Genomic DNA, 14,685 nt, shown 5'->3' with positions numbered 1-14,685 from the left:
TTCCTAGCCAAAACCCTTTAAACATGGTACCTTCAATCACGCATCTTAAATAGTTTTAGTTACATACTTCTACTTAATTAAGATAATTAGTCATTAGTGTCGGCCAATCTTCTTAGTCGTAACTGTCGTATTCCGATTATTCCATATGCCATATAGTATTATATAAAGAGATGAGAAGCAACTAATTGGAAGCAAATAACTGAAAGATCTTGTATACTTATTCTGCCATGGATAATATGTTGGTACATGTTATTGGATAGATTGTGATTACTCTGTCTACCAACATAAAAATAAGTATGGTAATATATATTTATTTCATATATAATTTATGATGGAATATATACCACAGCAGAAGCAATAACAGAATCTTATTCACGTGTAATCTAAACAACTAGCACGTATGGAGATTTTAGGATTACCTCTTGAAGCGTAAACACAACAAATCTTGGTCGTTCTCCAGTTCCTCAGTTGAAAACACACTAGCAGATTTCCACAGTCTTCTACTGTGTTACCCAAATAATAACCGAAAAAAAAGAGAATTTTGGGTGGGCAAAATTCTAGTAGAAACCGCAGTCAGAATCATGTAAAAAAACGTCCAGCCCTTATATCCATATATATAGCTGCGTTTTTTAGGTCAAAACCGTTTTCAAAACCTGTTAGGTTTCCTTCTCCCGCTAAGGGACGGTTTCCACGTTTTCTTTCCCACTAAGTAACAGTTTCCACTATTTTCTATTATTTAGGCACAGTAGGGACCACAGAATTTAATTAACAAGGCTTCCTATTATGATATTAATTTCGAAATTCTGAAACTAATTTCCATCATAATAAATTACGAATTATTCCACTAAAAATTCGTAATTGCACTCCTTAGTTCAATTTCGAAATTCTTCCATAAAACCTTATTTAACTCCTCATGTTAAGATTCAGATACTAATCAATCAAATTAAATTACTGACTATTTAATTTATTGATTACTTCCTTTAGACTTACACTTAACTTATTTCATGTGTCGGATACAAAATCCACCGGCCGGGTTTACACATGAAAACTTATAAGCTTTCATAAAGGAGTATCATCAATCTCAAAATTGAGACATGGATTCCATCAACTAATTATTACTTCGCCAATGTATATCATTGTTATCCAATTTACCAGGCTTATTGACTCGCGAAAGAATCTCGCCTTTTAATAAATCAAAACAACAAGTGACATACACAACTAATAATAATTATATCAGGATTAAGAGTATAAGTACATTAAATGGACTAGAGAAATTATTTTATAAAGTCAGTATAAAATACTCATCTCTACTTGATCCGTTCAATACATACAAAATGTACTAGCACAAGAAGTTGGAATTAAACCATTCCCATAATCAAGATAAATTATATTTAATCTTGTGCTACAATCATTCCGATGATTTGTCCAATTCCATCATTAGATTGTGAACATTAACTTTTATGTCTTACAAGAACCGATGATTTAATCTTCCGTGTATAAGCTAAACTCTATACACTAAATCATCTACTATGTAAGCAATGGACGCACAAACCAACACATGATCTATTTAAAATGAAACTTTATTGAATTTAAACAAGTAAATAAATAATTGTTCATAAAGAATACTATAACAATACGCATGGCTTATAGTATATTCTAACAATCTCCCACTTAGACTAATAACCATGCGTCTACAATTTTGACACCCATTCCTTCTACATGCTTATCAAAAGTCTTCTGTGGTAAGCTCTTAGTAAACGGATCTGCCAAGTTGTTCTCTGACGCAATCTTGGTGACCACTACATCCCCTCTCTGCACTATATCACGAATTAAATGATATTTACGCTCAATGTGCTTTGCCCTATCCATTTGTTTTGCCTCTAATTCGGTATAATAGTTTTTCAATATATATATATATATATATATATATATATATGTTTAAGTTGTAAAAAAGTTATATGCTTCTTAAATGAATAATTTTTTTATATTATTATTGATTGCAAGTTTGGGATATTTATTTCAAACCACAAGATCATTCTAAATTGAAGATTGGTGCTAACAACAATATTTGCATTGTTCAAACATTGATGAAACATCTGAATTCGAGATAGTTTGCAATGTTCAGAAAAACTTGTTTTGGGTACTTTCTTGATTTGCCAATTGTAGATATGCAACTCCGTTTGATTCACTCTCTATTGTTGAGAGGGGTTGTTCATGATAATAGAGATAAATTGTGGCTCTCCTTGAATGGTAGTAAAATACATTCTGGTATTGGTGAGATTGCACTCATTACCGGTCTAAAATGTATTGGTGTAGCATATAAACGTTATGATTAGGGCTGTTCATTCGGATTGGATATCCGAAATCCGAACCGATCCATTCAATTTCGAATTTCAGATTTCGGATTGGATCGGATTTCGGATTGTGTTTATTAAAATTCGGATTTCGGATCGGATTCGGACTGGTATATTTTAATCCGATCCGATCCATAATTCGAAATTATTAGGTAATGTATAAATACTACACTTTTATTTCGGATAGCTAGACTTCCTTTGCATCTTCCTCCAAGTTATTACCTTTACAATTGCTAGATTTAGTTATATTGGCATCATAGTACTCTCATAATTGCATAAACATGAATTTTTCTTAATGTATTGCCTCTTTTACAAAGAAAATATACATATTAGTTTGCAACTTTGAGGCATAATACGATCCGAAATCCGATCCGATCCAAACTTTAAAATCCGATCCAATCCGATATAATTCGGATCGGATTCGGATTGCATTTTCTAGAATCCGAAATCCGAAATTCGAATTCGAAATGTGCTAAATCCGATCCGATCCGATCCGTGCACAGCCCTAGTTATGATGACAACAAAAGTTGTAGTTTGATTGATCGTTGTTTTTCAGGAATTAAGAAGCTTAATAGTCAAGTTATAATCGATTGTTTTGAAGGAAAGAAATGATCATCCGGTCAGGATGCAGTGAAGATTGTTGTGTTGTACTTCATAAATAATTTGATTAAACATTATTTATATGCTCTAAATGAAGAGAGGAAATCTTATTTCTTTTAAGGATGAGAGAGTGAGAGAGGGTGAAATTTCCTTTTATGTAATAAATAGAAATTGCTAATATTTTATTAAATATTTTTTAAAAAGTGCTTAGCCATGTATATTTCTCAAGAAGGGAGGGATTATTTTTGGGTCTTGAAAGCAAAAGGGTACGGACATTTTGAGAAGAGTGAAAAAAAATTGTGTTTATACAGCTAGACGCTAGTAGAGTTTTTGGGTAATGTAATTAATTTTTCAGTGATTAAGCAATTGTACATTTAGAAAATAAAGAACCTCTAATATATTATTTGTATTTGTGTAATATTAACATGAAATGAGTTTAAACAAAAATAACATAGTCCGTGGGGAGAAATTCAAAAATAGTCAGATTTACAACTGGTCATTCAAAAATAGCCCAGTTTCAAAAGTAATCGAAATTTAGCCATTTTTCATGCAAAGATAAATCTGAGCGAAAACACTGTTCAAAACCCGAAAAATACGCCAGTATATTATGCTGGAGTTCTAGCATAAGTATACTTGAACTCCAGCATATTATACCGGTCCAGCATAATATACTGGAGTTTGGAGCACCAGTGCTCCAGTCTCCAGTATATTATACTGGAGCCGACAAAGTATATCGGTCCAACATAATATGCTGGAGTTCATACACAGGTGCACCGAACTCTAGTATATTATGCTGGACCGGTCTCTGTTGCAGCAAAATAGTGGCTATTTTTCATTGACTTAGTAAACGCTGACTATTTTTGAATGATCAGTCCGGAAACTGGCTATACCGTGCTATTTTTACTAGTCCGTGAGCTGCTGTTGTAATATATCTCACGAGAAATTTGTTAAATACAATTAATAAAAACTTAGAGCACGATCTATTAGGATTTACACATTGTTTTTTCAAAACCTTTTAACTTAACGTCAATTAGTCAACACATACTCTCACCTAAATGTCACATTTGCGCTAAATTAACATAATTTGATTCAAAAATCATCATGTATAACGGTGTGGCTTCTCCAATACGGTCTAATTACTTATAATCTGAATTTCATTGTGTTTCAAGCACTTAAATATTTCCTTTCCAACAACCATCCGAGCTTTGTTGTTACTATGATTTTAAGTTACCACCAAAGGAAGTGGTGCAATGAACATGCTGTTTTTTCCTTAATCAGAGGTCTCGGGAACGAGCCATGGGTATAAAAAATCCTTGATAGGAAATGCTTCCCCCGATAGGAGCCTACATAATGCGAATCCGAATATAGTCAAACTCTAATGAAAGTTTCGAACACCGGATGAGAAACCAAAAAAAAAAACTATGATTTTAAGTTTGAACTGAAGGTTGGGAGAAAAAGCTTACAATTTATGTTTCATTTTGCAGTTTTTGATGAAAAACTTTTACTACACAGGCTGAGCCGGATAATGTGGGCCTTTACTTTCAGCTGAGCCTAAATCTAAATAAAACAAAAGATAACATAATATTTTCTTTAAATAGCCGCCTACCCAAACGCTTAGACTTAAAATAGCTGAAAAATGAATAATATACGCATAATCCATGTATAATATACCTATAATCATGCATAATTATCGTATATTCTTTGTATAAAAAATTAAATAGTAAATTCAACCAGCTATTTGTATAAAGATCCCTTTTCTTTCAAAAAAAGGTGAACAAACTGAATCAGAGAGAAAGACAATCATGTTTGGTGGATTATAATCCTTTAAGATCGTAATTTTTTTAATTTCATCTTTAAGATCGTAAATCAAATAATAGAATACCAAATCCGACCGAATAAGTTGAAATAACCATGAAAAAGGAGTATATGCTACAGAATATGAGTGTCAAATGGGTGGTTGTACAGAATTCGGGCAGGTCAAAATGGCTAAGTTAATAAGTGAGTTGATTGGATCAAAAAGGTTGAACAATGAGTCATAGGCTAACCAGCCCAAATCTTTATAAGTTTTAATTTCTAAATTTACTTTCTTATAATTTATTTAATTATCGAACAAAATTAATAAAACTTTTATTATCTTTATTGTAGTTATATATCATTTTTATTTCAGCTAATTTTGCCACCTCTACTAGTAGTACATAACTTGAGACGAACACTTCTTAGAAACAATTAAAAGAACACAAGAAAATCAAGTTTACGAATTCTCTATCAGAGTAAGAAGAGATTCCACCACAGTAATCACAAACGACAGTACTTGCAAAAATCACGAACACTCAGATATCAAGGTAAATGTTTTATAAAGTACATTGTAGATAAACAGCACAAGGTGTCTTAACTATCTTCCTGGTCTCAAATATTATATATAAGCACTATTTACTTTCTAAATTGGTGGCCAGTTCAAAAGCATTTCTTTTTCAAATGAGAACTTTAAAATAGCAAATAGCACAAGGCAGCATCAATGACATATAATATAAACACTTCCACAGTTCTACTGGTATTTTAAAAAAGAATTGAACACTATTTTTTTTCACCAAAGGAAAACAACATTTGAAAATATCAAGATATAAGGGTAGCAAAAAAAGGTAGAAAATAAAAAATGTAACTGGCGTCAAATGGTCCAAAAGCAGTAAAGCAGAGATGCATGCTTTACTGAAATAAATATATTGATAAAGGAAGTAAACAGAATGCAAGGAAGGAAAACGAAAAAATAAAGGATGTAACAGGAAATCAGATAAAAGAGACAAATAGACGTCCATACCAGAAATCAGCGATGAGCATGGTGAGGTAGGCGTCTAATCCTTGCTCGACCAGTCAACCTAAAAGCACTAGTGAGGAATTGTATACACCAACATCCCAAATAAAATTGGAAACCCAAATAGACGAATAGGTTAAAATCCCGCAACGTTGTAGGAGTAGTAAGGGTTGACGTTGCTTTCTGGGAACAGAAACACAAGAAGAAGAAAAAAGGCAAGAGCATAAAATGAACCGAAATGTTTTATTGATTAGCTACGAGCAGCAAGCAGACAAAACATATGATGGATTATAAGCGGCATTTCAAAAACTCAGGAAAATAAATTGTCTCAATGTGTACTTTCAGGAGAATGATGTATCCGACTTAAATTTACTGACCCAGACTCAATTGACTCTGGCATCACTGCCTCAAATACCTCAGAAGACACATCAGGGTGTCGCAAGGGACCACATTTAGCATCAACAGACTCCTCTTCCTCTTTGACATTAACTAGAATTGAAATGTCGGTCCTTATCAAATCTTTAGATACCTGAGGTGCAGGGGCATCAGATCTACCCACCTCTCCGAGAGACGAGGAGTTCTCTTCAATTTTAATTTCCTGAGCCACATCCGGAACGGTATCCCCGTCCATGCCAACTCTTTCCACCACGGAAGGAGGGAGATCTGATTTCTCAGCTGTGTTCAGACTCATTGGCTCACACAGCTCGTTACAGGTGGTGGTTTGTGAAAGCCCTACAACTTCCTCAGAACTAACAGGGAGATTAGCCCCCTTAGAACCATCTTCTGCTAGCGCATTATCCACTGGAGCAGTCTCCTCAACTTTAACATAATCTGAACTTGAATTCTCTAATTTAGTTGCTGGATAGGACTCACCTAGCCGACCAGAAAACGAACATTTCACATCGTTTACGAGTTTAATTTCTTCTCTCCTCTTCTTGTAAAGGGAAATGGCTTTCTGCAATATGGTCACATGGGATAAGGGAAAATTAGAAAGCAGAAATTTATGCATATAAAGACAAAATTGGTTCACTCTAAAACTGAGTAACCAGATTGGGTAATTAACCCATGAAAAATCCTTTCCTCATCTCACGAATAAAAAGTAAACACAACTCCTATCCCCCATTCTTTTCTTTTTTGAACAACTTATAGAGCACATCAGTGAAAAGGGCCAAGTATGATTGTTCCTCTCATTGCTTTTCTCCTAAAAGGTGAGACAAGATATGTGCAGCCAATAACACTGTAAGTAACCCCAACAAACATAAAATGTATTTCATAGTCCTCATAAGACACTAATCCAACAGGTGGTTCTGCATAAACGGTATAGCAACAGCTGATAAAATCAATACAAGAGAACATAGTTGATCAAAATATATCACTTTCCAACTCGATATGCATATGCAGCTGGCACAAACCACACCTGAAAAACAGAATCAGCCACGGTAGCAATGACTGGAGCACTTGAAAATTTGCCGGGCAGCGCCGCATTATGTTCCACAGCACCCTGATAGAGGAAGAATGAGTGGTACACTTTTGGGGATGAAAGTGATAAATTTGCAAAGAAACGATTCTGTTATCCGATTTACCTCCAAGAACAAAATTTTAGAGATATCTACATCAGATGTCATGTTCTGATCAACATCCATTAGGCTAGCACATTGATCAAACAACTCGGGCTCCGTAAGATCTGCTGATATATCAAGCTTTTCGAGGTAAACATTGCAAAGGCGAGCCTCTTCTTTCCTGGATGGCTTCACCTCAATTGGTTGCTCTTCAGAATTAAGTTTCAAGTCTTCTGGAGTGCTCCTTCCAGGAACAATGCTGGACTGACTGATATCATTGCTTTCAGCATCTTGATCTGTCTGCTTTTGCTCACTCTGGGCTTGCTGAGCCGACTGAGCAGCAAAAGAATTATCTCCTCGACCCTGAACTGAACAAACCTCCTTCTGTGAACCAGATGGCAGCTCCACACTGGTGCCCCTTATTGGCCCTTTCCATACATCACCACTAGTCTCCCAACTGCGACTATTGTTGGACAGCGTCCTATTCTGGTCCCAGTCTGGCCTCCCATAAAGGTGAGCTTCTTCACCAAAATTGTTAGCATCCCACCCATGCAATGGAGGACCGCATGAATCATCCAGTGGAGTTCGCCAACCCCCCATCGGGCGCCCATGGCCAGAAAAGCGGTCTGCATCTGGTATATGGTAAGGAACCCCTGAGTGACTTAAGTCCATTGAAGGTCTGACACCAAACATTGGCGGTCCAGGAAACTGCTGCATCGCAGGATGAAAACCAACAGGAGGTGGACCGTGCTGAAAAGGCATGAAACCATTTGCCAGAGGTGATGGCCAATTTGGAACCCCTTTCCAAGCATTTCCTTGCATTCTTCCAATATTGGGATCATTAATTCTTCTGTGGCGGTTGGTCGACTTCCCTCTACTATCATCCTCCAAAGAGCCAAACATTAATGGGCTGTCAACTCCAGATCTAAATGGGGGAGGGGGAGGTAAAGCAGACTTTGAACTGCCTGAGAAGTGACTCCCTCTGATAAAAGGTGAAGAAACAGAGACGGTATCTCCGTCCATTTGTGATAGTTCCTCACCTGCAAATGCATCGCCAGCAAAGTCACGGTTTCCTCTGCCTTCCTTTACTTCCCTGGAGCCACCACTTCTCTGTGTTGATTCCTCAACATCAAGACTCCGGCGAACCTCAGATCTACTCAAGTGTCTTCGCTCATTGCTCGCTGAAGAAGGAGATCTATCCACCAACTGCAGGGGAGAACTGCGAACATCTGCTTTAAGCCGCCGTTCAGCTGAGAACTCTCCATGAAAGATATCCTCCTTCTGAATCAGCCTCTCCGTTGATCGAGATGAAATCCTCTCCATTGATCCCCCAGAACCAGCATAATCTCGAGAGGTTCCACCATGTCGAATCCTGTCTTCATAAGGATAATCCCTGTACTTAGACTCTTCTTGCTTTGACAGCCTGGTAGGCAAAGAAGGGCAGTACATATCATTCTCAGCTTTTGTTAACATAAAGCAGACAGACAGACTGTTGGTAACAGAATACTAATCATCATTAGCATCATCAATAAAGCAGAACACAAGGGCCAAATAAGACAAAACTAGATCTCTGGATTGAGATCAAGAAGGTTTTATCAAGCAAAATTCTAAAATCCTCTGGTGTAATGCACAAGATTGCCAACGAAACAAGCACCTCTATAACTGTTTGTGAAGTATAGCTTAAATGACTTAGCATCCAAATGTTGCAATAAAACAGAGAGTAATTATGTTCATGAGAAAGGCATGAGTAAATGTCACCTCTGATTAAGAACCTACACAGAAGATCAACAATTCCAAGATTATTTTTTTTGGGTAAGGAACAATTCCAAGAAAATTTATTACAAACCAAAAGAACAGAAACCAAACAGAGTTCTTAGCCCTTTATACCATTCTGACCAACTAATAGATTACCCAAATATACAACGCTTAGAAGCCAAAAGTCAGTACAAAGACTACCACTACTAAAACCATATAGCAAACACAAGTAGTGGCCCCATCTTCCTTCCCCTATTTCACATGAATATACCTTCAAACAGTACAAGGAAAAAAGCTTCTGAAATGCACAGAAGGAAATGGTTGGACAGAAAATTGAATAATTCACTACAGGCATCCATTTTTCAGTCAACAACAGGCCTATCTCTGAACTACATCACAGGCCCATCAATCACAACCAGAGGAAGCAACTCTAAGTGATAGGAAAGCCAGCATACATACATAAATGTGAGTTATTCTACAAATCACAAAAGCCACTCTTGAAAGAACCCAGAAGGTCACTCTTTCATAAACGAATCTAATTAACCTTGCGGAAATAGCACTTATCATAACCAGAAAACTTAGCTAGCTTTCCCAAAACTGAGCAGATCATGCATAGAGACATAGATTTATCTCTACTCATGGAATAAGCATGCAGCGGAACATTAAATTATAACAAGCCAAAATGGATTTTAGCATCACGCTGTATTCAGTTTCAGCATATTTTCAGAAAAATAAATTCCTACTTCTCATATTTGAAACTGGTGCAGTCTAAAGAGGGTCAATCAAACATCCTCATCATTCCATCAACCAGCTACAAGTTTTCTTAATAATAAACCTCTCCTGCCCAGGAAAGAACATGATACCATTCAAATTGTAGTAGCTTTTTTTATTTCAACAAAGGTGGTCTCCGGGAAAGCTAACACACCTCGACACCTGCTACAACACACAAGAGCAGGTGATGTATAAAATAGGCTCATATTGAGGGTTCTTGGCGCAATCCTAGACTTCAACTGCTTAGCCAACCCTGTGGGACAATACAAATTGTAGTAGCTAACGCTAGGTTCAAGCCCTATAAAGTTACACCACGGGGGAAAAAATAAGAGGATAGCATGATTATTCAAGAAATCAAGATCCTTCAAGTAATCAAACAGATGATTTCAGTTCTAGCTGATGAATCACATCTATATTGTTGACATATATGAAACAGCAGGAAGAAAGAAAACTGATAACTACTTGCCTGTAATTATCCCTAGTAGAATGAGGGCCAGCACCGGGTGAAGTCCTCCACCTGCTCTTTTTTGGAGTAAGTTCTACATCAGCATTCCTTGAGGTAGACCTTCCACGATCAGTGACAGACTCTACTCTAGAACTGATGGATCTCTTCTCTGTTTCAGAGCGCTGCTCTTTAGAACCCCGAGACCTAATATCCCCAAGGTCCTCTTTATCATGAGTTCTCCTTCTTCCGAGCTCATCTTTATACCTTGTACGATCATCATAACCAGGGTTACCATCATGCAAACCTGATTTCCTTAAATGCAAATCAGAAGCATGACCCTCATCCCTAGAACGTTTCGCATCAGACCGGTCACCTGAATGGTCTCTTGGAACACGTTCATCCCCGTACTTGGCATCATTAATTCTCCTCTTTTTATCACTTTCATCTGCTTCATCACCATCTTTGGATCTTCCATGTCTTTCAAAATCTTCCCGGTGCTTCTCATCCTTGCGCCTTTTATCTCTTTCACTATCTTCTTTATATTTGATGTCCCTCTGCCTATCATCCCTTTCACCATCTTCATGATATCTATCTTCATCGTGACGACCATCTTTTTCTGCATACTCTCGATACTTATCATCCCCATGCCTGATATCACTGTCACCATCTTCACGATATTTTCCATCCCTACGACGACTATCTCTTTCATCATCTTCTCTATACCTATCATCTTTGCGTCTATTATCTCTGTCACCATCATCACGATATTTGTCATCCCGGCGTCTGCTATCTCTGTCACTATCTTCCCGATATTTATCATCACGTCGTTTTCTGTCCTTATCAACATCCTCGCGATACCTATCATCCTTGTGCCTATCATCTTTATCACCATCTTCCTTGTATTCTTTATGTTTTTCATGCCGGTGTTTTTCATCTCTAGCACGTTCGGATTTCGAAGATAACCGCCTGTCGTCGCTCTCATTTATATCATCTTCATATTTATCTCGATCACCAGGGACTTCTCTCCTCTTCCGTGCCTTCTTTTCAGTTTCCTTGTCCAAGTCAAGGTTCTGTACCTCATTTTGGATAGACCACTCTGTAAAGGTCAAAGAAAATTTTAGAGCTAAAGAAGGTTAAACACCTAGCAATTTCTCCTTTAAGGAAAATGGAGGAAAAAAAAACTAACCAACATACTACAATTAAAGCAATGACGTAATGGAAATAATAACACCAAAAGTATTTTGATACCGTAAAATTTAATACTGGACAACCTATAACACCAATCTTTACATGTCTCCCGCAGTACATAGGCATATAAGATCATAAAACTTAATCCTCGTCTACCATGATATTCCTACAGCTTGACTTAGCATATCCAGGGCAAACTTGACCATTTAAAAGAAAAAGGAGTAATAATGCACCAAACGGATAATAATACTGCATCTAGCATGTGCGGAAAAGATGATCCTGAAAACAAACAGCTAATGCAAATCAATTTCATTGACTTGCAATATTCAAGCTACAATGCCAAGCCAAAATCCACCATTCAGAGGGGAGAAGTAAGACAATCCATCTTCACCTCTGTTTCGCCTCAAGTTACAAAAAATACAATCTTCAATACATGGATGCATTGGGGAAATGCCACAAATGGGCACCCAAATATACATATTTCTTACATATGATAGACTAAATGAATGCAACAGGAACATAACTACAGCCGGGTTCCCTCAAAATTCTCCCCATGTTCCCCGGAAACAAGATCACTTTTTATTATACGGGCCCCGTAAACAACATCACTCAACAAGAAAGCAAGGGAGGGAGCCTTTTTATTCCTTATTTCCATGAAGTGTTCCTAGTTTAGAATATGGAACTGTCTCCCACTATTGTTCTCTGCCCAATTAACGCAGTGAAGAGTCATCTAAATTTCGAACAAATTTCACATGGAATCCTACTATTCTTATACCAGACATAGAGAGGACTTCCGCCAAGAAAGCTTCAACTTGCGCATCTCTACGGCACATTCTCTACCAAACAATAACCAGATGCTTGAACAGAAGGTTACAGAATTCACTTTCCTAGAGTCATACCGGACCAGAATATTGTCCCCACTATTAGTCTCGGTTAGACGTGCGAAATTGAACAAAAAAATGCATTTTTTAATATTTAAATCCTTTAAGGTTTCCATTAGATTATATGGGGATATTCAGACTAACAACAACTCACCAAAAGCTTAGACATTCCAACAACAAATACTACTCAAATAAGTTACCTTACCAGCAGTTTCTCTACCTTTTTTGTTCTGCTTTTCCTCACAAACATCACCTAATTGAGACCCTTGCTTCTTCACATTGTCCACATCATCGCGTTTACTCTCATGACCTTTCTTTTCCCTATCTGACCCTCGCTCCTTTTCCTTCAAATCCTTGCCCTCTTTTCGAGCAGAATCCTTCTCAGATTTCCTCTTTGACTCCACTTTTCCACTACTCTTGCACTCCTCTTTCTCCACCAATGAGACAATACTACCTTCTTTCTTACTATTTTTACTCTTGGAATCACTTGAACTCTTTGTTTCCTTCCCTTTAGAACCCTTATCTGCATCACATTTCAAACTTTCTCCCTTCATTTCACTATCCACAGCACCATTCCACCTATCTGCGCCACCACTAGTCGCCTCTGCAGCCTTCTCTTTGCGCCTCTTGGACGAAGCATGCTCCTCCGAAACATCACCATTTCCATAGCCACTTAGATCTTTACCTTTCCGCTTCTCACCAGAAGCTACGTGGCTTGAATCCTTAGAAACCCTAGCCAAACTCTCCTCTTTACTGCTCTTCTCCTTCTCTTTCTCCTTCATCTTCACATCCGAATCCGAATCCGAGTACGAGTAATCCTTACCCTCTTTCGGACTATGTTTGCTCTGCTTGTGCGACTTATGCTTAGAACTTCGAGGCATAACTGTAAATATACCAAAAACTAAACCTTTTTTACTCTCCGAAACCCTAACCCTCTTAACGTTTCCACCAGAACAACAACAACAATAACAACAAAACTCAATCAGATTCCATTACCATCACTCGCTCGTCGCCACTTTATAGCCAATTCGAATCTGAACAGGCACCGCCGGTTTCCGTCACCGGTAATAAAATGACAAACTTCCAGAAACCCTAAGTCTCTTGCAGTTCAAAACTTAAACAGGTTCCATTACAATCACGCGCTGCGCTATAGAACCGAATCAAATGCGAGACACGCCGCCGGTCTATTTCCCCGAAATCTGAGAAAGTTGTTCAAATCGGTCGATATCGCCGAAAGCAACAGAGATACATACAACAATAGTGTACAGTATACGTATAAATATATATATACGTATAAATACAAGTCTAGAGAGAGAGAGCTATAGAGAGAGAAATTATTGAGAGGAGACTGAGAAGAGAAAATTGGGAAATTTTAAGAGAGAAGATCGGAGGCGATGGTTTGCTGCTGCTGGGCTGCTAAATTAAAATGTGATTCGTATTGGGGTATCGCAGATAATAGGATGTGTTATGTCGAGAATACCCTCAATCAGAGTTTGTATTTACTATAGAGTTAGGGCTGACACGCACTCCCCTAGTCGACCATGAGTAGTGAGTAATAAAGGGTATTTTCTCATAAAATTCCTTTTTTTTCCCGACCCGATGTCCGGTACTTGTGTAGGTTTCGACTAATCCTACCCTTCGAATCCCTATCAAAGATGATTTTATTCTCAAACTCGAATAATTTTTTATTAAGAGTGAGAGAGTACTTATTGATAATTTACTTACTGTGATATAATTAGTGTTCAATCTTTTAATTTGCTATTTAAGAGTATGGGACATCAAATACAATCTAAGCAAAACGACTTGATTAGTTCGAGGACTCGGCGAATTTGTCTATTTTAAGTCTTCAACTATGATCAATGCTTTGGTGACCAACACCATCGGCATGGATGAGTAGGTTGTTTCAATGGCACAAACCATTGATTCCTTGAAAAAAATATTGTTGTATTACTTGTAAGTTTAATCTCATCGACGTCTTATATTACATAAAACAGGATATTATTTTATAAAAATTATGCAAATATTAGCTATTAATTAAACTTTTGTATTAATTATGCTAAAAAAGTTATTTCTTATGGGCTCAGCCAAACTATAATACTTATACAAAACTTTATACTGAGATTAAATTTGTGTACAACTGTACAAGACCAACCAAACAATCCTGAAAGCCTAATTAAGATGCAAGTATTTGAATTATAATTCATGATAAGAATAATACAATCTGAACAAGCAAAATTAAACATGGTTGTAAAGCTTCAAACTTGGTTTGGCGCTCTAAAGCGAGCTCTAAGTTTGAGCTGAAACTTGATTCGATGGAGTTTTA

The 14,685-nt window shown here is 37.1% G+C and overlaps 1 protein-coding gene across 2 annotated transcripts; it reads right to left on the bottom strand.

The window, feature by feature from the left end:
- Positions 1-5,987: 5,987 nt before the first annotated feature.
- On the bottom strand, positions 5,988-13,764 carry LOC104217307 (uncharacterized). Of its 2 annotated transcripts, none has more exons than XM_009767515.2 (5): positions 12,568-13,764; positions 10,315-11,389; positions 7,347-8,745; positions 7,181-7,264; positions 5,988-6,718 (listed from the first exon to the last, which is right to left on the bottom strand). In XM_009767515.2, the coding sequence occupies exons 1-5, from the start codon at positions 13,241-13,243 to the stop codon at positions 6,092-6,094; spliced, it is 3,861 nt and encodes a 1,286-aa protein (XP_009765817.1). In that variant the 5' UTR covers positions 13,244-13,764; the 3' UTR covers positions 5,988-6,091. The 2 variants fall into 2 exon arrangements, with proteins under 2 accessions (XP_009765817.1, XP_009765819.1); XM_009767517.2 differs by having other exon boundaries at positions 12,583-13,764.
- Positions 13,765-14,685: the final 921 nt, after the last annotated feature.

Source organism: Nicotiana sylvestris, chromosome 8 (genome assembly GCF_000393655.2).
Source record: "Nicotiana sylvestris chromosome 8, ASM39365v2, whole genome shotgun sequence".
Lineage (NCBI taxonomy): Eukaryota > Viridiplantae > Streptophyta > Magnoliopsida > Solanales > Solanaceae > Nicotiana > Nicotiana sylvestris.
Note: the sequence above shows the minus strand (reverse complement) of the source record. Positions and strands in the feature narration are given on the sequence as shown.